Source organism: Scomber japonicus, chromosome 10 (assembly GCF_027409825.1).
Source record: "Scomber japonicus isolate fScoJap1 chromosome 10, fScoJap1.pri, whole genome shotgun sequence".
In the NCBI taxonomy this organism is placed as follows: domain Eukaryota; kingdom Metazoa; phylum Chordata; class Actinopteri; order Scombriformes; family Scombridae; genus Scomber; species Scomber japonicus.
In genome coordinates, this window is record NC_070587.1 from 29,377,584 (window position 1) to 29,404,127 (window position 26,544).

A 26,544-nucleotide genomic window follows, 5' to 3' on the forward strand; every position below is an offset into this window, starting at 1 on the left:
CGCCCCTGGTGCTTCACTTGCATGTGATAGTGTTCCACAAGCAGTTTTGTAACATGGCTATTCTTTGAGAGGATAATAGGGTGTTTTACCTCTGATTCCAGGGAGGCATGTCTGAGACGCCCACTGACCCTCAGTAGGCTGTCACTGATGTAGGGGTCAAAGGTCAAGAGCGGACTTGAATTAAGGATTTCTCTCTTTGCTCGAAGAACAGTATGTTCGCCTGGAAATGGGTCTTTTTGAACAGTCTCTATTATGAGTCTCCTTGCTGCTGCAGGTTCTTCAGGAGTGTGAGGCTTACTACACTGATGCCATCCTTTACACGTGTGCTGTGAAGTGTCTGAGATGGAGCTTGACTTGAGAGAATGCACCTGATGCATCAGAGTGCGCCGTAGAGAGCTGAGACGGGACAGTGCTTGCTGTCTGTTTTTCAGGAGCGGAGGACGAGGTGACTTGAATGGTAGAGGACAACGCATATGGGTCGATCCCCCACAAGCTGGTTGAGACCACCCTGGACCACCACCACATCCCCTGCAAGATCAAGGACCTCATCCTGGATTACTATGGAGACTTCAGGCTGAGAGTTACATCAGGGAGCATAACATCTAACTGGCACCGGCTCGAGAAAGGGATCATAACAGGCTGCACAATCTCGGTCATCCTTTTCGCTCTGGCCATGAACATGTTGGTCAAGGCCGCCGAGACAGAGTGCAGAGGTCCCCTGTCCAAGTCTGGAATTCGGCAGCCTCCCATCAGAGCCTTCATGGACGACCTGTCTGTCACGACCACTTCAGTGCCTGGATGCAGGTGGATCCTTCAGGGCCTGGTCAAGCTCATCTCTTGGGCTAGGATGAGCTTTAAACCAACAAAATCTAGGTCCATGGTTCTGAAGAGAGGCAAAGTGGTGGACAAGTTCCGCTTCTTTGTGGACGGCGCAGTAATACCATCAATCACTGAGAAGCCAGTCACTAGCCTGGGCAAGGTGTTTGACTGTAGCCTCAGAGACACAGCATCAGTCCAAACAACCATCAAGAGGCTCGAAACTTGGTTGTCTACAGTAGACAAGTCTGGTCTACCTGGTAGGTTCAAGGCATGGTTGTACCAACATGGCATCTTGCCCCGTATCCTCTGGCCTCTGCTAGTGTACGAGGTGACGATGTCTACAGTCGAGACCCTGGAGAGGAAAATCAGCTGCTACCTCCGACGATGGCTGGGTCTGCCACGCAGTCTCACAAGTGCAGCACTGTATGGCAGGAGCAACGAGCTTCAGCTCCCCATCAACAGCCTGGAGGAGGAGTTCAGGGTCTCCCGCACAAGAGAGGCACTGGTATATCGAGACTCCAAAGACTCTAGAGTGGCAGCAGCTGGTATCGTGGTGCGGACGGGCAGGAAGTGGAAGGCTCAAGAGGGGCTGGAGCTGGCAGAGTCTCGGCTGAGACACAAAGCACTGTTGGGCACGGTGGCATCTGGGCGAGCAGGGCTGGGAGCCATCCCACAACCACGGCACGACAAGGCTAAGGGCAAGGACAGACGCCATCTGGTCCTGAAGGAGGTCCGAGCAGGTGTCGAGGAGGTGAGGACCAGCAGGATTGTGGGCATGCGGCAGCAGGGGGCATGGACAAGGTGGGAAGGAGCGCTGGAGAGGAAGTTGACCTGGAATGACATCTGGAAGACTGAGCCTCAGCGGATTAAGTTCATGGTCCAAGCTGTCTATGATGTACTACCCAGCCCAGCTAACCTGCATACCTGGGGCAAGAGTGACACTCCAACATGTCCACTCTGTCCAGGAAAGGGGACTCTGGAGCACATCATGAGCAGCTGCCCATCAGCCCTTGGAGAGGGCCGCTACCGCTGGCGTCACGACCAGGTCCTGAGGACAGTGGCAGAGGCCATCTCCAGTGCAGTGGACAATAACAAGCATGTCCGCAGCCAGAGGAGGATCAACTTTGTAAAGGCTGGAGAGAAGCCACGTCTGCAGCCAACACCATCAGCCAGCCTGCTCTCATCGGCATCGGACTGGGAACTGCGAGGTGACCTGGGCAGGCAGCTTAAGTTCCCAGAGTTTATAACATCTACTTCCTTGAGGCCAGATCTGGTATTGACATCTCCCTCCTCTAAGCAGGTCTTCTTAGTGGAACTGACAGTCCCCTGGGAGGACCGCATGGAAGAGGCCAATGAGCGCAAGCGGCTCAAATACCAAGAGCTCACCGAGGAGTGTCGGAGGAGGGGCTGGAAAGCTCGCTGTGAACCAGTGGAGGTAGGGTGCAGAGGCTTTGCTGCCCGCTCCCTGTGCAAGATCTACACCCTTCTTGGCATCACAGGAGCTGCGAAGAGGAGAGCCATCAAGTCCACCGTAGAGGCCGCGGAGAGGGCCTCTAGGTGGATTTGGATCAAGAGGTCCGAAAAGTGGGCCAACGCTGCTGGGACACAAGCCAGGGCCTGATCAACCCTGGCTGGGTCGCCTGAGGGAGAGTGTCTGATGTTGTGAGACCCGAAACACCCGATGACCTCAGGAAACAAACATCACTGATGATGTGTCCCAGCGCATCCACAGATGTATCTATACACTCAAAAGTTGCAGCAATACTGAGAAAGATGTGAATGCTGAGGTGATCAGAATCTGAGGGGAAGAGGAGGTCATTGTTGACTTTGAGGAAGGCTTCCTTCTTCAGTGTTGTGCTGTTGAGATGAAACAACCCCTTCATTGTTGAAATGCTTCAAAAGTGTCATTGGAAATGAGATGGGCTTTATGAACTGTTGGAGGACATGACACAGTATACAGGATTGTGATAACTGTAATAGGTTTTAATGACACCAGAATGGAGACAATGCTGTGGTTGAGAGATGAAAATGAGGTCCAGCAATGTGTTCCTCTCTGTGGTTGCAGCAGTAATGAGTTGGACGTATTTCCTAGACTGAAAGAGCTCTAGTATTGGCTTCTTTGCATTGGATAAAAGATTTTCATTGAAATCGCCACAGACAATGACGGGGTGACAATCCATGATCTCCAGTGACTCCAAAAGGCTTTCCAGGTTTGATAGGAATGATGTCAAGCTGTAGTCTGGAGGTCTGTACACTGCTGCAATCATTGCAGTTACTGGGGCTTCGACCTTTAAAACCAAAAACTCAAGGTCAGTTACATTATGTATGTACTGTTTTTCATGCACTTGAAAGTGGTTTTTCACATAAACAGCAACTCCACCACCACCTCTGTTGGCTATTTGTGGAAACTTTGTGTAGGACAAGTGTCTGTTGCGTTTGAACATATTGTAGCCCTCTAAATGGAGACTCTCTGCAACAAAGGAGCCTTGTAGGCGAGTTTCTGTGAGACACAAGACATCTGCAAGACACAGCTCATGATGGCTTTTGATGTCATTCACATGAGATGGCAAACCTTCTGTGTTATGGTGAACAATGATCAGAGTGTCATTTCTGCTCAATGTTTGTTTTATATTAAGAAGAGGCATCATGTCATCCAAGTTGACTTGTCTCATTGTCTTTAAGGCTGCAGTGATTTCAGGGTTGGCATATATTTTATTCTCATCTATGTCCAGTAGGTGCAATCCACTGAGAGAGGTCACTCTACTTAGAGCTACATAAGCCATGCCAGGTTCAAAAATGTGCTTGAGTGAAACTACAGCTGATGTTGTTGTCATACCTTGAACCTTATGAATTGTACATGCAAAGGCCAGCTTAATGGGAAACTGTCTGCGTACCACTCCTTTCTGTTTTAGATTCTCCTCTGCTCTCTCTATGTACACAAGATCGTCAGGTGCCCCTGGTACTCTGTTACTGCAGTTCCTTCCAGCTGTTTCATCATCCATCTTGAGCCCAAGCATAGTGACATATGCAGATTCATGTTGTTCAGATGTTATTAACCTGACTAGAGTAGCAAATGAACCATTCACTAATCCTTGAGAAACATCTATGTTTCTGGTGAGCATAATACGAGCACCTTCAGCAACTTGTAGTGTATCTGGTAACTCATTTGTGCCTCCTTTAAACGGTTGGGCTTGTCGTGACATTTTGCCATTTCGTGGGTCTTTCCTGTAGTCATCGGCATCAATTTTAGTGATGTAAGAGTGACGTTCACTTAATGTTGCTGAGTTGTGGGAAGCTACTTGTTTATTAGTTGCAAAAATGTGCAGGACATCAGTTGGACAAAGTGCTGATTCAGTGACAGCTTGTGAAAGCAAAGCTCTGTCTGTTTCAGATAACTTATCTGATTTTTCTTTCACACGGATCCGGTTCAACATCTGTGCAAGGGGAATGTCATTCTTCTGACGCATAACCTCAGTCAGAGTGATCATCTCAAAGTGTTCCCGCCATAAGTCAATATCTGATGGGTCATGCACACAGAGAGGTTTAGTCTGTCGCACTGGTGGCAACTGATAGAAGTCTCCAACAGCTATTACTGACATTCCTCCAAAGGGTCTCTGACTGCCTTTGATCTGTTTGAGTCTCGCATCAACATAGGCAAAAAGGGGCTTTGACACCATGGACACTTCATCGATGATAATGATCTCAGCATTGAAAAGCTCAGACCTGACTTCATCCAATTTGTTGCCAAGTCCTTGAAATGGAGGTTTTAGACTTCTTGGTAGCTTAAGGAGAGAGTGCAGTGTTGTGCCTGAGATGTTAAAGGCTGCAGTTCCAGTGAAAGCAGTCAACAGGACAGTGGGTTTTGAAATGTCAGCATCCTCTGCATGTTTTGGCTGTTTGCACAGTATCTTAGATGCCTCTGAGTAGATGCATTTGATAAGATGTGACTTTCCTGTTCCAGCGCCACTGTTTATGTAAAAGAAAAACTGATCTGGATTGAGGCCACAGACTCGCTTTACGCACCAGTCTCGAACTGCATAGAATACACAGGCTTGCTTCTGGTTCAGATTTTGCAACATTTGCCGTAACAGTGCAGGATCTATCACAGGGACCTCTCTGATAGCTCTGGACTCTGTAACAGCATTAGCCTGACGGCTGTAGTCTGGCACGTTTTCTTGTTCATTTACACAGTCTGGTTGTCTTAGCTCAAGTTCTTCAATACACTCCAATCTCACTAGTTCAGATTCAGGTGCAAGGTTAGACCATTCATCAATCATGCCTTTGTTCTGTTCATACTCCTCAACAGCATACTCAATCTCCTTGCTGTTTTTCTCGTATTTCTCCATGTTTTGTTTGACAATGTGTTGGACAGACACAGGATGGTTAGAACCTGGTAGTTGAACTGAGCCAGCATTGTAGAAGGACTCGTTTGTGGGAAAAGACTGTCTTTTCAGTTCCTGCTCTGATCGGTAAGGGAGGTAAAGTTTCAGCAGTGAGCCGTAGTATTGCTCTGGATACTTTTTCTGTGAGGGTCGATAAAATCTGATTATGGCAGGTTTATCATTACTTCTCCTTTGAACAAATCCCATGTTATTTAACATTGGCAAAACATTTTTGCCTTTTTTCTGTTTACCATAGACAATTCTGCAAGTAGCTCCAAAATCTGCCAAGCACATCTCCTCAAACTCTGGTGTTTCAGGTCTGGATTTGTATTTGTCAGTGTAAGATGTCATCCACACATTTTCACTCTCTGGCATAGTGTTTTCAAGGTATGAAAGAGGACGACTCATTCTGACTGCATTGTCATCTGTTGGTATGAATACAACACCACGTGAACACTTTTTCATGTTTATCCCACATGCACGAGTCACACATTCCTGAGCACTGACCTCTCTCTTCTTTGAGTATGCCTGCATGATTTCCCTCATTTCATCACATTCATTGACATGGTCCATGTTGGAATTCTGAATGACTGTTTTAAGGTACTCAGAAAGGCCTGCCTCCTTCTTAGTTATATAACTTGTAAGATAGACGATAGCTCCATATGGATTCAGTATATAACTTACATCAAGATTGGCATTCCAGGCTTCAAGCAGATGGGGGTTATATCCATTTACCCAGCAATCCTTTGGATCACGCTTCAGTATCACTGCATCAGATTTGTTCATCATGCTCAAGCATTGTTCATACTCATCAGATGTTAAATTACATTGAGTCAGGAGCTGTTGCAAAGTTAGGGAGGCAGAAAAAGGTTCGTTTAACAACTAGTTAAGGTGTCTGAGCTTTTGCTTTGCTTCTTCCATTTGATCATCATCCTCATTCGGTCGCAATATCATTGTCTTACTGCAGGGTGGTTTTGGAAAGCCAAATCTGCAACCAGAGCCAGGACTTTTGAAACACGTTCTCGAATGCTTTTTGCTGTGCATTTGTACCTCTGTGACTTTCTTGTACAGGTCAGGTTGTGTATGTGGGTCAGGTAGTTGAGCAGTGATGTATTTGGATACAAAATCACACACAGTTTGATCATCATCTTCACCAAACACAGGTGCACCTTCTACCCATAAGAGACAGTGTATGTGTGGGCTTCCTCTGTGCTGAAACTCCACTCTGTAAAAGTAGTCAACAACTTTGCCAAGAGGTTGTGCAGGAGACAAGATTAAATCTCTGAATAATGCTTCAACACGTTTATCAAACATGCGCATTGTTGTCACAGGATTGCTTCGCAGTATGTCACACTTTTCTGACCAGTCAAGCTCATCAAAATCAACTTCTTGACCCTGCTGTGTTTTTATTGCCTCAATTACTTCAGGCCAACGCATTTCAGCTGCAGAAAATGTACAAAAGAATGTAGGAGTTCCCAGCTGTCTCATCATGGCAAAAAGATCTTTTGTTGTTTTCTCCCAATAGGCTGGTGTACCCCTGAGTGGTTGCATGAATCTGATAGCATCTTTATTACGTACCAATTTCTCAACCTCTCGTTTATCTTGTAACATTCTTGAGGTAATTTTGCGTCCATCTCTGGTCATGGGTTTTCCTTTGCGTAGTTGTATTGTTATGCTGGAAGTGGCCAAGTGTATTTCAGTCACAAACTGTGCAAAGAACAAGTAATTTGTGTCTCTGGCAAAGCGATCATCAACACTGAAAAGCCTTATTTTGAAGTAACCACTGGGTGTCACTTTAATGCGTCTCTTTTCATCCAATGTATTTTGGCCAGTAGGGAACTGAACAGGGAATGCCATGGCCTCCAGTTTAGGTGTTCTGAAAAAGCTAACTGGACTGTTTCTTTCAGCAGGTGCAACACAGTAGATTCCTTCACCAAAAGACAATATTTCCTCTGCAACATCAGGTGGCTGAAGGCATGACTCTAGAGCAATACCACCATTAGGCATGTCATCTTCCTGATCAGCTTCGTTTCTCTGCTCTTGTGATTGGTCATTACAAGGTAGCATGTCAGTGTTTTGTTGTTCATTTTCAAGATCATTTTCTGTCTCATGAAGTGCAATACTTTCACATCTGTCAATTTCCATCAAATTATCTTCATCATAATCATCATCATCCATTTTAACATCTACATCATCATCATTCTCATCAGGAAGTGTTGGGTCACATAACTCAGCCTCATGCGTGATAGATATGTCCTCATACTGTGGGTGGATTTGTTTTAATTTATGAAGTGCCTGTACAAGTCTGGACCACGTTACAGTCTGAAATAGTTGATGTCCTTTGTAGCACAATCGTCTCTTAAGTTTTATTCTCATGACTTGAGACTCACTTCTCATTCGGGGTAAAGCATTGACTGTCTCTTGTACCTCAGATGGGACACATACAACATTACCACGTATTTCTCTCTGTTGGCCTTTGGGAAGAGGGACGATCTTGGCAAAGGGTATGCACTTGGCTATGAGATGCCTCTCCAGTATGTTGAGATCACATAGTTCGGGTGGAATGTCAGCAAGCTCCAGGTTGTTAGCCATAGCAAGAGTCGGCATGTCTCCATTTTTAAGATGATTATGGCAGGTGTAACAGATCCACTCTCTTTTTCTCTCATCAGGAACCTTACACTGTTCATTTCTGCAGCCATCATCACAATTATGAACATACTTTCCAGTCAGGCATGCGGCAACCACATCTGGATTTTTGACATATTTTGACCTTGTGCATGGTCGTACTTGATTGGGAAATGAGGCTTTGTGACAGACTGTGCACACATAAGTGGGACCATTCTTTATTTGTGACTTGAAAACTGATATTGCCTCAGTAATCAGAGTGTTATCAATCTGACATGTTTGTTTAATCATCCTTCTGTATTTTCTTTTTATTCCCATTGCACATCTCATGTTATGCACTATCCTGAATGAGAGGTTGTTTCTATACTTTTCCTGCATCAAATGTTTCATGACTTGTTTTTGTCTGAACTTAAATGTGGTGTCTTTTCTGTAGCGAGTGTTTATGTACTGCCTCATGTGCTGCTTCTGCTTGTCCTTGAACCCACTGTCTTTTCTGTAGCGAGTGTTTATGTACTGCTTCTGCTTGTCCTTGAACCCACTGTCTTTTCTGTAGCGAGTGTTTATGTACTGCCTCATGTGCTGCTTCTGCTTGTCCTTGAACCCACTGTCTTTTCTGTAGCGAGAGGTAATGTACTGCTTCTGCTTGTCCTTAAATCCACTGTCTGTTTTGTAACGCATGTTGATGTATTGCTTTCTCCTTTGTCTGAATTCATCACTGTATTTGTATTTTTTGTTTAATTTTTCATTTTTCCCAAGTTTGTAATCAGTAGTTTGAGCTTTTGCAGACGCCACTAATCTCCTCATTATTTTTGTCCTTCGATTTTTGTCATATTTCGTCAATTTACATGCAATATCCTGTGAGATGTTGTTTGAGACATCACTGACAAAAGTATTCATCAATGGTTCTTGTTCTGTTTGGACATTGCTGAACATGAATGGAACATTTTGTTTTCTCATGGCTGTTACCGAAATGGACACATTCTGTGGCACGTTATCAGCATCATCAGTGTTCATGTTTGGAGTGAGTGACAGAGGCTCATGGACATCATCGTGGACTTCGATGGGTGATACAGCAGCTGTGTGACATGTGAATTCCTCTGACCCATCAATGACATCAGTGTTTATCACAGATGTATGAGACTTGTGGGCATCACTCTGCATTGTGGTAGGGGAAACAGCAGCAGCCTGAGTTGTTCTGTCTGTGTCTGGGATTGTGTCACTCCTACTGGTCATGGGCTGATTGTGAAACTGCACAGGTGTTAGTTCATAGAAACAGGAGAGTGGTGTGCTCAAAATTTCATGAGTCTTTACAAGCCTGTCGATCATATCATCAAGATGTTTAAATGTGAGCATCACAGCAGTACCAACACTGTACAGGCCCATGTTTAGTGGCAAACCATTAGCTCTTCTGGAATGTGGATCAAAGAACCCATATCTGCCTGATCGGTTTCTGAATACTGCAATACATAATGCACTCATCATTAGCAACGCATACTGGACGTCTGACAACAAACACAGAAGACCCGCCTTCAAGTCTGGGAGGTTTCTTACAGACGCGTTTTGGGGGTTTGCAAATCTGCCATACCTGGAGTCTTGAAAGACCACGTTGTACACACCTCTACGTGCAGATGCTTTTCCTGGGAGCTCATCAATAGCCAGATGGATGCTCTTAGGGAACCTTAGTCTAGCATTCCTGTACATTTGATCACCTTTATCCAAGACATAGTCCAGGTCTGCACAAGTGACTTTTTCATTCTCATGAAGGAAAGCTAGAAATGTGAGAGAGTTGCATGTACACTGGTGATTTCTGGAATATCCATACTTAGCAGAAGCCTGGCTGCGAGTGGCAAGCACACGTGTCTCATCACAAGGATGTCTCTGTTCTACACTGTTAGCATGAGATGGTCCTGGTACACATGGTTCATCATTGCTCTCCCCCTGAACATCTGCATAACACACCCCTGGCACATTAGGAACATTTATTTCACAATCACGTTTGTTAGTGTTAGCATCAGGCATTGGTTGTTTATGTTCCACCTTTACCATATCAGCAGAAGACACCTGTGGCACCTCTACTGGAATGCTGCTCAGAGTATGAGGATCCGGTACATGTTGATGTGCATCGTCTTTTAGATCCAATCTCTGCCAACGTGCCTTGGCCGCTTGGGATCTCTTTCCTTTTCTGGGCATGCTTATGAACACTTTCACAAAGTATAGACACTTGTTTTATTGTGTATTTCACTTATGGATACAGGTCACAGGACAAAACAATTGTTAAGAATGTACTTAAATTGATACAAAAAAAAAAATCAGATATGTTCTTTAACGCACAATAGAACTTCAGTACTATTTCACCTCATAAAATTACTTCAGAATCTGTAATTCTTTGAAAAAACAAGTGATTATGAAAGGATTTTTCAAATGATTTTCAAGCAATATTCAAGCGATTGTCAAGTGATTGTTTGACGATTGTCAAGCTTTAGTCAAGCAATTATGTGCAATTTCATCATTGGGAAATTGCAAGACAGAGTGAAAAACAGAGAGAGAGAATTAAGAGTAGAGACAAAGGTAGAGAAAAAAGCGTAGAGAATCTTCAGATGTAGTCCTTGGAACAGTGTTGAATCTGAAAATGCAAAAAAGGACAACTTCATTAATGACTGAATAGCTTTTTTTAATTACTGTACTAACAATACACATGTACAAAATTATGAAATATGGTGATGAACATCATTTCTACAAATTTAACAATTGTTTTCTGATTGTCTATAATCCAGTTGACTTGTTAGCACATAAAGTGCATACATTTGATCTAAAACCACAAAATGCAGATACAAATTATTTGAAGTTTCAGTGCATATGCAGCAGTCGGAACAACTTTGTACAAATTCTTAATTTAACAATTATGAACTAATGTGCCAATTTAAATGGACAAAACTCCAAACATTTAATCAGATTTTAGTCTATTCATCGATACAATTACACTTGCAAAGAAAAGAAAATGGTGAAATTCCTGTATATTCACTGAGCACTTTATTGAAGAATATGTATTATGCTCATTTCAGCTCTAAATTCCACTAAAGTAGCTCAACATGATTCACAGTTCAAAAAAACTTCTTATTTATCTTACACTGGCCCTTTATGCAGCAACTCTGAATTGTGTAACTTTATTTTAAATGTAAACATAACATGTGTAAATCATAAAATGTAACATAACATTTCCTGATTCACTGCTTCAAATTAAAAGCACTTGTATGACTTACTAATAGGAGACTTTTATTATGAAGAACTTACAGGAAGTTAAAACTCTGAGTTGTCAATGCAAACAATATTTCCTGATTTATTGCTTCAAATTAAAAGTTCTTAAATGACTATCTAATTTGACTTTTATTGTGAACAAATTACAGGAAGTAAAACATGTTCCTCACTGAACTTTGTTAGCAACGCTAATAAACAGAACAAGAAGATATGGAGCAACATAATGTGGATCTATTAAGAGTTATTTGTTCAGTGGATCAGTTAGAAATAACACAGAAGAGTACAATCAGAAACAGCCACACTGACATGTTTATGAAGAGCTGCAGACAACCAGTACACCTCATACAGGTTAACTACTTATTTTAATTTGTTGTGCTGTGTAATGGAGTGACCCGACTTGACTACTCCTGGAGCAGAGCAGAGCAGAAAAGTGAACTTGCATGCTGTGCATGTGACAGATATACAATATGATATATAAAGAAAACCGTCATGAACTGACATCAGCTTGGGCTGAAAGTAGAAAAAACGTTGGAAACTCTGCATTCAGAGCAGCTTAAAGCTGCTTCTTTCTGCACACCAAGGTTACTGCTACGTTTACCTTGTAAATAGACATGTCAGTCACTTTTAACATGAATATCTGGCATTGTGACATACGGAAAAAAATTAACTTCAAGTACATTTTATGACCAAGCTATTCTATTAAATTTGGTGAGATTGAATGGATGGTTCCGAAAGTGTTCAATGATTGTACATTCAAATGCGATATGCTTTGACATTCATGCAGTCATCTTTTTTAAATGGAAAAAAAGACAAGCTTTTACATCTGTCAGGCATTAACCTTCATCAACTTTACTTACATTAGTTGCCAGATATGTTTTTTAATGCATTTCAGTGGAAATATTTAACTGACACTCACTTTTGAAGCAATAACCAATTCACAATAGATCATGACACCAACATCAATTGTTTTGGTATTTCTAAGATATAACACAATAATGCTCTGCCTTTGCTTGACAATAAGAAGACTGGTGACAAAATATATTTTTGATTGTGAAGATGTGTGAACTCACCATTTAGAGTAGAGGAGGATCAGCCAACATCAATGTCCGGTAAAACCAGATTTAGACAACAAACAAAAAAAACAAGAAAGACAAAAACAAATAAAAATCAGTTACAAATCACTGAAACTATTGTTTGGTAGTTACTGTTAACAGTGTAAGAGTACATTACAAAATCAGATTAACTACTTAATCCCCAAGCCTGGGGCTCAGCTCCCTGCATGAAAATGCCATACCCAAAATAAATATAATACATCCTGAAACTACAAAGTCTATATGAATCATCCTTTTTTTCATAATAAAGGTAACACTTGTGAGATTTCTGCAGAGGTGTAAGCATCAGTATAGCTGTTAATGAAAATTGAACAAATTTAAAATGAAATATTTCATGGATTAAAATAAGTTATTTCAAACGTTTATTAAAATAAACAAGTTTATTTCACTATTTTTTAGTTCACTATTTATAATAGAGATCATAAACGCTTCATAAAAGTAAAATGTATAGATGTTACAGTGGATTCAACATCATTGCACATTTCTGTTGACCATGCTTTGACAGTTTGCAACATGTCACAATATCTTGATTTTGTACTGAAGTCTTTGGGAACTAAGAAAAATGATAACTGTATTTTATTACTAAGGTCAGAGTGTTTGTTGGTGATGTAGTGCAGTATGTTACAGTGAAAAGGGTTCTTAATATTTTGTCCACATAATTAATATACAGTAGGCATAAATAGTAGGAACCCTTCAATAAAGTGCATTCAGTACAGTAAACCACAATAACTTCATAAAATATGAAAGGGAATTCTCATATTTCTGACAATGTCAACAAAACCTGAAAATGTATAAATTTCATAAAAGTAGTATATCATTATATTGCACAGGTGTTCCTATTAAAGTGTTCATTAAGTATACAGACACATGAGTATTGCTTTAGGAAAAACATGAAACATGCAACAATCCTGCTATTTTCTCTGAATGATTTCTAGGTGCATCAGAACAAGGTCCTCACTACTAACTCATTTTTAATGATCAAATCAAAACACTTGTCACTAATGTTTTCACTTTAACTACTATTTCCACAACTTTAAGTACTTACCAAAACAGAAGTTGATTTCGATCAGTACACCTATGGAAATAATAAACTGTTGTCATCCATTTATGTAAATTACAACGATACAGTCATGATCTTATCAATAAAACTAAACATACTTTAAAAAGAAAATTCTTATAAAAAAAGTAAAAAGAACAAGTTGACTGATATCAAATCCAAATTAAAATGTATTGTAGTATTTGCAGTTTGATATCCTTAATGAAAACTCTGACCAAGTTTCTCTGTAGAACAGATGCCATCGCACATATCCAGTTCCTTTCTTAATGCTTCACTTGACTCTTGGACATACCAACATTTCATTTTGTGTTTACATGAAAACAGCCTAGACAGAACTCTTTCACCAGATGACACCTCCATATTGGATATCAGTTATTGATTGGACACTGCAGCTGATCATACTGATCTGATACATCACAACATAACTGCAGTTTCATACTGAACTGGAACCAGATACACATTAAAGTCAAATTTATATATTTTATTTGTTTTCTGACTCACCATCGAGTTAAAAATGTGTGTTAACTGTCCTGATTAACAAAAGAACAAGCAATTTTGTTTATATGTTAGAAATGTTTTTCTTTTCATGATCTGTTATTTCCCTCATTAACTTTTATTATGTAACGGAGAGTCTGTCAGAAAGAAACAGTTTAAAACACATTTATATTTTACATATCTTTCTCCTGTTCATTCTGTTGCATAAGGCTGAAAATTCCTGAGGTTTGATATGATTTAAGTAATTTCAAGTTTCCTTTAAATATTTACCTGTGTTGAAAACACACCCTGGTCATTTTCTGGATAATGCAATTATGATTTCACAACTAGAATATCAATTAATCCAGACCCAAATAATTAATAAATGATATGAAAGCATAAACACCATTTACCCCTCTTATTTACTTTTTATATTGAGGAAAATATAGATTAGCAGACTAGCCAGCACTTGGAGAAATGTGACGCTTACTTTGCGAGTTAATTCAATGACTTTCTGATTGAGGATAACTGTATAACATCCCAGTCTATGATAAAACCCCAAGGTCGGCTATTAACTGCTCTGCCAACTTGTAACCAATTGTAACTAGAGTTACAAGCTAGCTTATCAAAATATATGTAAACGTTGTTAAATAATACACACTGATGAGCATGAATTGAAATTAAAGTCGGTCGAAGTAAGAGTGACGACTGTAAAGCTGCTGTCACCATGAGCAACAACGAGTCATTTTGCTCATAAACCAGTTACCTCGGTCACTCGTTGAACCGAAACACCGCCGTGACCAGACACGAACGTCGCCTCACGCTTCATACCTCATATCTCTAAAAACACATTTCCTCAATTGTTCTCTCCTCGTATGATTTCCCTCCTTCTCTACACTGATCCGCGGTGAGAGGGATGCAAGGAAAAGACGAGTGAAATCTGCATGCAATGAGACGCGGGATGTAACCGATGAAGTTACTAGCAACAAGCTAACGTTTCCATCGCGTTGCACGTGTCACTGTAATGTTTGCTGTATGTAAAAAATACAAATACTTAATTTGCTTTTTTCACCCCTGTATCTACTTGATAAACCGTAATTGTAACTTATACATTTTATTTTCGACAAAAGTGCCACCAATAATGTTTATTTAGAAGAGAGAAATTTCAACTCACCACAGACATAGGCAGGTCTTCACAGGTAACCGGAAACGTGCAGGGAAGTTCTGCGGCTGTTGTGAGTGCGTCAGTGCGCTGCGCGCATGTTCATCTGAAAATAACGTTCTCTTAAACGTTGACAAAATTATCATTGCTCTATAAAATGAAATACGTGTGTTGATTGTTAAATTATTTTATAAATGATTATATGTAAGAATGTCTTATTGATAAGTAAAACAAAAAAGAACACATAGAACAACTAAAACAAATAAAATATAAAATCAATACATTAAATCTTTCTAAGCTAATTTGAATAATTGATGCATTTTGACATTTGATAATTTTCCATATATATTATTATTATATCAAATCATTGAGTCACATTGAAAGAATTCTGAAACCTTCATGAACTCAAATAAAAATTACTTTTAATTTTTAGCAGAAATATTTAGACTACTGTGCAATGCCATCTTTCCAGTTTTCCATGAGTATATCAATATGTGTCATTAGTATGTTTTTTCACTGGTAGATTAGCTGCCGCTTGACCAACTGATCAGTTTAAGGATCTCACACATTTCTTCTTCTGTCAGCAGCATGGATTATTACCATTACTGTATGGGATATATATTATTAACATGATGTGAAATGTTATATACCATGATGAAAAATTTACGCCATTACCCATCCTTACTTCACTTTTACTTTTTCACTTGTTAACTAGAGAATTATATTGTATATTCACAAGGATTAAAATTACAATTTCAGGCATAGGAACACTTTACTTCATATAATATTTAATTTGATATATTATACACATTTCCTCCTAGACGACCTACAGTTTGCAGCTCCCACACGCAATTTCTTATGAAATTGCTAAATTTTCTAGTTATTATTTATTATTTCGCCGTTTTTCGTAGCGTAACTAGTCCTACACGATTTGTCGTATCAACTTCGTTTCAATGTCAAATTGTACATATCCATAAGGAGATGTGTGCTATTACTTTTCATATCTCTAACATATTCCATTGATTTTATATAATTTTTTAAAACATTAAAATTTATAATGGAAAGTCAATGGGAGCGATGTTTGAAAGCTCATATCTCAAGAAGTAAAAGTGCTAAAGTGTTCAAACTTCAACTACAGGTGGCCCATGAGCAAATGCTTCACATATTGTAAAGAATGATCTGTAGCGCCACCATGTGGTCAGTTATTACATGTTTTACATTTTGGCTTATAACTCATGAACCGTAAGGCGTATTCAAACAATCTTTGCACAGTGTGTTCCTTGGATGGTACCAAGTAGACTGATATAGGCCACGCCCATTTGCGTCTAGAACATTTTTCCGCCATTTTGATTTTTTTGAAAAATACATTTTTTACTACTTTTGGCACATTTTTCATCCAATCTTCACCAAACTCGGTACACAACATGTTTAGAGGACCCCGAACACAGCTATTATCTTCATTTTTCGGTAACCCTTACCGTTTGTCCGTAATTGGTTAGCAAACTTTTGGGGGCGTGGCCTGATGCATTTAACGATCAATAACTCTTCAATGCCGATTCGGATCGCCACAAAATTTGATAATCTTGTACACATGGTGGCACTGTACCATTATGTAAAATTTGATACAATTTTACCAAATGGGGGCGCTACTGTAATATTATAACACAATATTCCTACAGTTCTGTTGTCTTCAATGAAATGAAACTTGGTACATTAGTTCTCCATGTCAATGTGTACGATATAGTGAAACATGGAGCCAATAGCCCCACCTTGTGGCCATTAGTGAAACACCAACATATGACTTATTAAGTTCCATATCTTTTAATGTCAACCTTCTATGATGACAGCAGAATTGTACAGATGGGGATATTGAACACCTTTCTGGTATTTAATGAAACTTCACCTGTAGGTGGCGCCACAAAATGTTGAATAATTGCTGCTCCAACAGAAATCTGCAGTGAAGGTAGCAATAACAGGAATGGTGGCAGCGGCTGCATCTGGCAGTTTGTGAGGGATGCGTCTGCCAGTTTGCAGCTCCCACACGCAATTTCTTATGAAATTGCTAAATTTTCTAGTTTATTTATTTCGCCGTTTTTCGTAGCGTAACTAGTCCTACACGATTTGTCATATCAACTTCGTTTCAATGTCAAATTGTACATATCCATAAGGAGATGTGTGCTATTACTTTTCATATCTCTAACATATTCCATTGATTTTATATAATTTTTTAAAACATTAAAATTTATAATGGAAAGTCAATGGGAGCGATGTTTGAAAGCTCATATCTCAAGAAGTAAAAGTGCTAAAGTGTTCAAACTTCAACTACAGGTGGCCCATGAGCAAATGCTTCACATATTGTAAAGAATGATCTGTAGCGCCACCATGTGGTCAGTTATTACATGTTTTACATTTTGGCTTATAACTCATGAACCGTAAGGCGTATTCAAACAATCTTTGCACAGTGTGTTCCTTGGATGGTACCAAGTAGACTGATATAGGCCACGCCCATTTGCGTCTAGAACATTTTTCCGCCATTTTGATTTTTTTGAAAAATACATTTTTTACTACTTTTGGCACATTTTTCATCCAATCTTCATCAAACTTGGTACACAACATGTTTAGAGGACCCCGAACACAGCTATTATCTTAATTTTTTTTTTTGTAACCCTTACCGTTTGTCCGTAATTGGTTAGCAAACTTTTGGGGGCGTGGCCTGATGCATTTAACAATCAATAACTCTTCAATGCCGATTCGGATCAACACCAAATTTGATAATCTTGTACACATGGTGGCACTGTACCATTATGTAAAATTTGATACAATTTTACCAAATGGGGGCGCTACTGTAATATTATAACACAATATTCCTACAGTTCTTTTGTCTTCAATGAAATGAAACTTGGTACATTAGTTCTCCATGTCAATGTGTACGATATAGTGAAACATGGAGCCAATAGCCCCACCTTGTGGCCATTAGTGAAACACCAACATATGACTTATTAAGTTCCATATCTTTTAATGTCAACCTTCTATGATGACAGCAGAATTGTACAGATGGGGATATTGAACACCTTTGTGGTATTTAATGAAACTTCACCTGTAGGTGGCGCCACAAAATGTTGAATAATTGCTGCTCCAACAGAAATCTGCAGTGAAGGTAGCAATAACAGGAATGGTGGCAGCGGCTGCATCTGGCAGTTTGCGAGGGATGCGTCTGCTAGTTTGCAGCTCCCACACGCAATTTCTTATGAAATTGCTAAATTTTCTAGTACTTCTTGAGATATGAGCTTTCAAATATCGCTCCCATTGACTTTCCATTATAAATTTTAATGTTTTAAAAAATTATATAAAATCAATGGAATATGTTAGAGATATGAAAAGTAATAGCACACATCTCCTTATGGATATGTACAATTTGACATTGAAACGAAGTTGATATGACAAATCGTGTAGGACTAGTTACGCTACGAAAAACGGCGAAATAATAAATAAAGAGCGAAGATAACATAGTGTGGGAGCTTTGCAGCTCCCACACAAAAATTTAGCAATTTCATAAGAAATTGCGTGTGGGAGCTGCAAACTGGCAGACGCATCCCTCGCAAACTGCCAGATGCAGCCGCTGCCACCATTCCTGTTATTGCTACCTTCACTGCAGATTTCTGTTGGAGCAGCAATTATTCAACATTTTGTGGCGCCACCTACAGGTGAAGTTTCATTAAATACCACAAAGGTGTTCAATATCCCCATCTGTACAATTCTGCTGTCATCATAGAAGGTTGACATTAAAAGATATGGAACTTAAGTCATATGTTGGTGTTTCACTAATGGCCACAAGGTGGGGCTATTGGCTCCATGTTTCACTATATCGTACACATTGACATGGAGAACTAATGTACCAAGTTTCATTTCATTGAAGACAACAGAACTGTAGGAATATTGTGTTATAATATTACAGTAGCGCCCCCATTTGGTAAAATTGTATTAAATTTATCACATAATGGTACAGTGCCACCATGTGTACAAGATTATCAAATTTTGTGGCGATCCGAATTGGCATTGAAGAGTTATTGATCATTAAATGCATCAGGCCACGCCCTCAAAAGTGAAGAAAAAAAATGAAGATAATAGCTGTGTTCGGGGTCCTTTAAACATGTTGTGTATCAAGTTTGATGAAGATTGGATGAAAAATGTGCCAAAAGTAGTAAAAAATGTATCCACACACTTAGTAAAGCTTCAGCTTAATACAAATTTTTATTAAACATTATACCAAAAAAAAAAAAAAAAGTTTCTGCAGCTTTTCTTTCAAGCAAGTGACTAAACAGTGTCAAAAAGAACTTCACTGTGGATTTGTTTGGCAATTATCTAACGTAAACTTCAATCCAAACTAGTTACGCTACGAAAAACGGCGAAATAATATATAAATAAATACATTTTTATTAAACATTATACCAAAAAAAAAAAAGTTTCTGCAGCTTTTCTTTCAAGCAAGTGATTAAACAGTGTCAAAAAGAACTTCACTGTGGATTTGTTTGGCAATTATCTAAATCTCAGTTGTTCATGTCATCCATGTCTCTGTTGGCAAAGTTGTCTGTTTTTTCTTTAACCTGTGAGACATCATCATCTTCTTTGGGTGTTGGGATGTTGTGGATGCTAGTGAGGATTTGTTCAGAATTGTAGTGAACTTCAAAGACATGTTCGTCAAGAAAATGTTCTTCAATGTCTTGAACATCTGACATCAGGTGCATCTGGAAGGTTTGTTCCAGATAAGTTTTTAGCACAGACATGGGCATGGTAAGTGTAAGTGGGGTGTTGTCTTGTGTGTCGAGAATGATAGTTCCGCTGATGTTAGGGACATACTTGGAAGTGTGCTGCAATAGTTTGCATGTTTCACATCGGTGGTTTTTGGTTTTACAGTCAATTGTTCACGTCGAAAACGCATCAGAACCCCCAATAATCTATTGGTCAGGTCTGGGCCGGTCAACAGCACATCATTTAGAGACACCCCGAGATGTTTGGCGCTGGAGTCAAACACGACTCTGATGTCACCAGGCTTGCGCGGGTGGTACACTCCAAATGTAGGGAGGTACCAGGACTCTTCTCCCTCCACTAATGGTGGAGCCAGTTCTGCATGATTCTGATCGCAGATTCCGTTGCATGAAGGTGACAAACTGTTGCTTCATCTCTGCTTTCCTATCAAGAGTGCGGTAGAGAGATTTAAAGCGACTCAGAGCTTGCTCCCTGTTGTTCGGTAGACGTACTCTTGAAGGGCGGAATGGGAGTGGGGCTACCCAGTTGTTTCCTTTGTCAATGAACATCTCTTTTTCCATTAGCTCAATGAACTGTTTGTCTTCAATAGAGGGGGCGATCTCGTTGTCTTCCTCTGTGCGCTGGAAGATCTTACTTCCCAAAGAGTCACCTTCAGTGCGTTGGACTGTCATAAGAGAAAGTGGTGAGCCTTTGAGACTATGAGGACTGTGAGACTTCTGACTGTTCACAGTGGGCTTCTCCTTAAGAGTGAGATGGTTCGGACAGGGTGTGAAGTGAGAATGACGTCCATTCTCAAGAATGTGAGTATGGAACACGTTAGCATCTTTGGGTTTGTGAGCTGTGCCTAAACAGGCTTCCCCGATGATGACCCAACCGAGGTCCAAGCGTTGGGTGTATGGTGCGCTGTTAGGTCCGTTGCGGTGTTCTCTCACCTTGTGGACCTGCAGAACATCACGACCAAGGAGAAGGAGGATCTGAGCCTCTGGATCAAGGGGAGGAATATGCTCAGCAACAGAGTTGAGGTGAGTGTGATACTTGGCGATTTCAGGAGTAGGAATCTCTGACCTATCCTCTGGGATGTAGTTACACTCTATGAGAGTCGGGAGATTTATGCTGAAGCTTCCATCCAAACTTTTTGCAATGAAGTTTGTGGCTCTCCTCCCAGACATCTCAGTAAGACCAGCACATGTCCTAAGAGTATAGAGTGACTCTGTGCCCTCCAGTCCAAAGAGGTCAAAGAACTCTGATCGAGCAAGCAATCTGTTGCTCTGATCATCAAGAATGGTGTAAAGTTTCACTGACCTGTCTGGTTGACCCTTAGGATGAACTGTGATAAGGCAAATTTTTGAGCAGGAGCGTGGGGCATTACCCTCTCCGCAAACCTCCGTGCACTTTGAGTTCACAGTAGGAGACTGATCACCCTTCTCCTCCCCGCCGTTCTCTGACTCAGGGGTCTGGCTAAGCCACGGAGCTGGTCCAGGATGAAGAGCCGCTACATGCTTGCCGCTGCTGCACTCCTTGCACTGTACTGCGATTTTGCAATCTTTGGCATAATGTTTGCTTGAAGAACAACATCTAAAACATATGCCAGCTTCTTTGAGATAAGCCTTGCGTTCTTCGATTGGTTTGGCTCTAAAGCTTCTACAGTGTTTAAGGGGGTGAGGCTTTTTATGAATAGGACATTGCCTACTAACATCTGGCCTAGCACTAGGGGTCCCTGTGTCGTCGGGGTCAAGCATAGAAGAGACCTCTGTCTTGTGTGAGGAGACGAAGCTCCTAGAGCTACTCAGTAAAACAACACAGTAAAAAATACTGTGTTGTTCGGCTTCATTATTGTGTCTGCTGAAGAGAACAGAGAGAAACTTGGGTCGTTCCGGATGTAGGCCTCTCTACAGACAAACTCGACAAAGTAGGCGAATGGTGGGAAATGTACCTGGTAATTTGCTTTGTAATTACTCCCATGAGAGATCCATTTTTCCTGGAGATTGAATGGCAGTTTCTCTACTATGGGTATCAGGCCTCTCGCAGTATCCAGGCAAGCCAGTCCAGGTAGGTTCCCCTCTCGCTGTGCTGATGCTAACTCTTGAAGCAGGTCGCCGAGCTCTCGGAGCTTTTGAGGATCCTTATTGGTGACCTTGGGAAATTTCTCCAGTCTGTCAAAGAGAGCTTTCTCTATCATCTCTGGAGATCCATAACACTTATTAAGACGAGACCACACCATTCTCAGACCTTGAGCTGGGTTGCTGATGTGTACTGCTCTGATCCTCTTCACATGTGCTGAAGACTGTGGACCCAGCCACTTGGAAAGCAGGTTGAGCTCTTCACTTAGGGTAAGTTCTGTTCCTTCAATGGAGTTTAGGAAGCTCGACCTCCATGCCCAATAGCTTTCAGGACGATCGTCAAATCTGGTGAGACTGGAGCTGAGCAGTTCCAGACGGACGAGGAATCTGGCAATATCACCAAAGCCTGTACGGTCAGCAAAGGGAGTGTGAGGAGCTTGGTTGATGAGAGTGGGTGTGAATGGTTGTTGTGGCCCCGTGGGGTAGAAGCTATGGGGGTTAGCATCAGGATCTGGCTTCAATAGGTGAGTAGTTGGAATACGTGGTCTAACATCCGCAGGACCATCGAAGAGGTTTGGAGTGGCACTGCTCAAGATGGCAGGATTATATCGTTGAGCTTGACTCTGTGGTGGTTCAGTGACTGGAGGCTTAGAGTCTTCCTGTGAATGACGCTCAACGTAATCGTTGGTCCTTTCTTGGGGGGATTGAGGAGGAAGGAGGAAGATGTTGGAAGCTTTGGAGCTTCTGGAGCCTTTCTCTATATCTGCTGCTGTAGACTCGAGAGCTTTGGCTTCTGCTTCTGCAGCTGCAATCTTTTTGTCTAGCTTTAATGTAGCGAGAGCAGCCTCGATTTTAGCCTTTTCTACCAGCAGTTCATTTTCTTTCTGAACAAAAGTTGCACAGGCACGTGCGGGCGGCTAAGACCTTAGCCCTCGCCTTAGCGGCAGCTAAGCTAGCAGATGAACTTTTTGAGCTTGAGCTGGATCCGCTAGAAACTGACTTGGCAGCAGCACCCTCTTTTGCTGATGAGCCTGCCTGCTGTCCTTCTGTAGGCGACGTGGCATCCATCTTAAAACTTATAGGGAGAGCAGGCTAGCACTGCTGAAGCCGCTAATGAGTTGTACTTCTCTTTTCACTAGCGTATTGTTGTGTAGAACCCGCTGAATAGCTGTGTTTTCACTGTTCTGGCACCTGGGTGCGTAGCGTTGCACACATCACCAGACAGCTAAACATTTTTTAACTCGACTGAAGTAGCTAGGTATCTTCAATGATGAGTAGGCAAGACGTGCTGTTTTATTGAAGGTACAGCGTTTTTATGACGAGTTGTTTTAATCATGTGAAACTGTAAATAAACCAACACAAAAATAGCAATGAAATAATGTAAATACATCTTATGAACTACAACAAAATATGAGCAGAAATAATTTTTTATAAACACAGATTAATCATTCTACTCACACACAAAGCTGCTCCAAGCTCTGCACAATCAGATGAGACCTGCGGTCCTCTAGTTTTTTCCTTACTTCCTACCACTGATCATGTGACCTGGTTAATCATGTGACCTGAACAACCAATAAAAATGCAAACATCTAAAACACTGAGAAAAGAGCTGCATTCCCGAGGTGCTATAACATTTTACATATTAAAACACATAGAACATCACAGATTCATTTAAGAAGGCAACTGTGACATTATAGAACATAAATATGAGATTATTATTTACAAAAACTCAAAAGACATGCAAATAGTTTGTTTCTAGACACTTTATATTACTCAAAACTTGTAAAAAAATATTTAAGCATGTTAAGGAAATTCATTTATTTTAAGATAGATCATGGTCGCACCACATTAGTTTTTTTAAGGTCTGTTCTAATTCATTGAGATGAAAAAACACATAAAACACTTAATTTACTTTTTTTTTTTCAACAATATATTTATTGAAATTTTTCGATAGTTATACAAAAATCATCAACATACACGTTTAACGATAAACAGACAACCAAACATTAGGTACATTCAAAATTGGCATTTGAGTCCATGAGGTGACGAGAGTCAGTTTCAGAATACAGCATATGATTGTGGTCCTGTACAGGGAGTAGTTATTCTGTCCCTATTTCGTTCAGTAGGTCAGACAGATCATTGTTCTTAATATACCCAATGTAACCCCCCCCCCACACAATACTTCCTGCTTATCTCTTAAAGTGTATGTAATTTTTTCCAGTGGTAAACACATAGACATTTCTTTGAACCATTGCATGATGCTCGGTTTGCCAAACTTCTTCCATGATAGAGCTATCACTCTCTTAGCTTGTAATATTCCTATATTTATGAAGATCTTTTGGCAGCAATCTATAATCAGACCTGCAGGATATAAGCCCAGAAGAAAGAGTTTGGGTTCCATAGCTAGCCTTGTTGATAAAATCTTCTGAAGTAAGGCTCTAACCTCTTCCCAAAATTCACTTATTTTTGGACATGACCATAGACAGTGGAACAATGTGCCCTTATCTTCTCCGCATTTATTGCAGAGGTCAGGGATTTGCCTATTAAATTTGTTGAGTTTTTCTGGTGTAATGTACACCCTCATCAGCCAATTAAATTGCAGTAATTTAAGACGTGTGTTGCTCGTCTGAGATTGGGCTGCCTTACAAGCTGTGCTCCATTGCTCCACTGTCACTTCCTCCTGCAAGTCTGAGCTCCATGCAATAAGCTTAGCAGTAGAGGTATCCATAGATGATGCCAACAGCAAGTTATAAAATTCAGATATCATACCTTTAGTATAGGGGTTTTTAGATAGGATTTTCTCTAATGTGGACAATGGGGGTGTATGTGTAAAGTCTTTATTATAGGACCTAATAAAACTCCTAAGTTGTAAGTATTTGAAAAAATGTTTTTGGGGGATTTTAAACTTAAGAGCTAGTTGATTGAAGCTTAGAAAATTTCCATCCCCCCAAAAACATCTCTGATCAGTCCCAACCCCAAGTCTGCCCATAACTTAAAGCCACCATCCGCCCTACCAGGAGCAAAAAATAGAGAGGGAGGAATTTTCTTTTAAATATCTTCGTGTCACGTGTAGAATACAAATCATGTTTTTAACTATAGGATTAAGAGTGGTCTTTTTAAGTTTATTATATTTATCAGAGTAGATATATGCAGGAAGTGGAAGCTTAAGATAGAGCGATTCAATATTTCTCCATGAGGGGGCCTTTTCTGAAGTATAATAGAACATGATAGTCCTTAATTGGGTTGCCCAATAATACCAAAGCATATTGGGGCACTGTAACCCTCCTCTGTCAAAGGGCAAGTATAAAAGGGATAGACGGAGTCTGGGACGTCTATTGTTCCATAAAAATTGGTGAAACAGTTTTTTTATTTTAGAGAAAAAGCCTGCTGGCGGTGGCAGAGGGATATTCTGGAACAAATATAGAACCTTTGGGAGAACATTCATTTTCAGTATATTTATTCTTCCAATCAGTGAAATTTGGAGGCTCGACCATCTTTCCACAGATTTGGATATGTCAGTCATAATTGGATTATAATTATAGTCCACCACATCCTCCAATTTCAGAACGATTTGAATGCCTAGATAAGAAAATGTATTCACATTCCTGAAGTGGTACGTGTGTTTAGGTGGGTTCATCCTTTCTGCTGAGTTTAAAAGCATTATGGAGGATTTTGATTTATTAATCTTGTAGCCAGAAATAGCGCCAAAGTTACTAATCAGATCTAAAATGGATGGGATAGATTTTTCCAGATTCTTGAGAAAAAGGATCACATCATCCGCATACAGGGCTATTCGATGGTCGAACCCTCCAATTTCTATACCCAAGATCATTGCATGGTCCCTTATAGCAATAGCAAGTGGCTCAATTGCAATTATAAATAAAAGGGGAGATAGCGGGCAGCCTTGTCTGCAGCCTCTTCCTATCTTTATTGGTTTTGAGATAATATTGTTGGTAATTATTTCTGCATATGGGTCATTATATAGGAGCTTAACCCAATTGCAGAATCCCTCTCCCAAACTGAAACGACCAAGTAGTTCGAGCAGATAGGGCCATTCTACCCTATCAAAGGCTTTCTCGGCATCTAATGCCAAGAAAGCTGTATCAGGCGACCCTCTTTGTTCATGCAAGATGTTTAAGACCCTTCTGACATTATGGAATCCCTGTCGCCCAACCATGAATCCATTTTGATCTTCCTTGATAATATCTGGCAAAAGGCGTTCAAGTCTCTTTGCGAGAATTTTACAAAGTATCTTTAGGTTCGAATTTAAAAGGCTAATTGGACGCAAATTTTCACACTTATCGTTTGATTTTCCAGGTTTTGGGAGAAGGGTGATTAGGGCCCCTCTAAGGGTAGGTGGGAGTATCCCCAATTTAGCGGATTCAGAAAACATTTCCAAAAGGGGAACCTTTAATTTGGATAAAAAAAAAATTGTAAATCAATAGGAAGACCATCTGGCCCTGCGGCCTTTCCAGACTTCATACAAGTTATTGCTTCCGAGATTTCTTCCAAAGTCAGGTTTGCCCCAAGTTTCAAGATCTCCTCCTCTCCTATTTTGGGGATATTTATGTTATTCAAAAATGAAAATAAATTGGGATCTAGTTCATCTCGGGCTACTTCAGAGCTATAAAGTCTTTCATAATAGACCCTAAAGGAATCATTTATTGCAGTGGGGTCAGATATCGTTTCTCCTCTATCATTTTTTAAAACTGTAATTGATTGTTCTGATTGAATTTGTTTTATACGCCAAGCCAGAATTTTACCTGATTTCTCCCCTTGGTCGAAAACAGATTGTTTAAGTTTTAGTAAATTAGCTGTGGCTTTTGAGGCT

At 40.4% G+C, this 26,544-nt stretch overlaps 1 protein-coding gene across 1 annotated transcript; it reads left to right on the plus strand.

Annotated features, from left to right (window-relative positions):
* The first annotated feature begins 454 nt into the window (after positions 1-454).
* Positions 455-2,440, plus strand: LOC128366888 (uncharacterized). Its single transcript, XM_053327653.1, has one exon. It carries the CDS (start codon positions 455-457, stop codon positions 2,438-2,440), a length of 1,986 nt encoding a protein of 661 aa, XP_053183628.1.
* The last annotated feature ends 24,104 nt before the right edge of the window (positions 2,441-26,544 follow it).

What these genes read in the sequence shown, in the direction of transcription:
- LOC128366888 (XM_053327653.1), top strand. Translation starts at nt 455, where the DNA reads ATGGTAGAGGACAACGCATATGGGTCGATCCCCCACAAGCTGGTTGAG.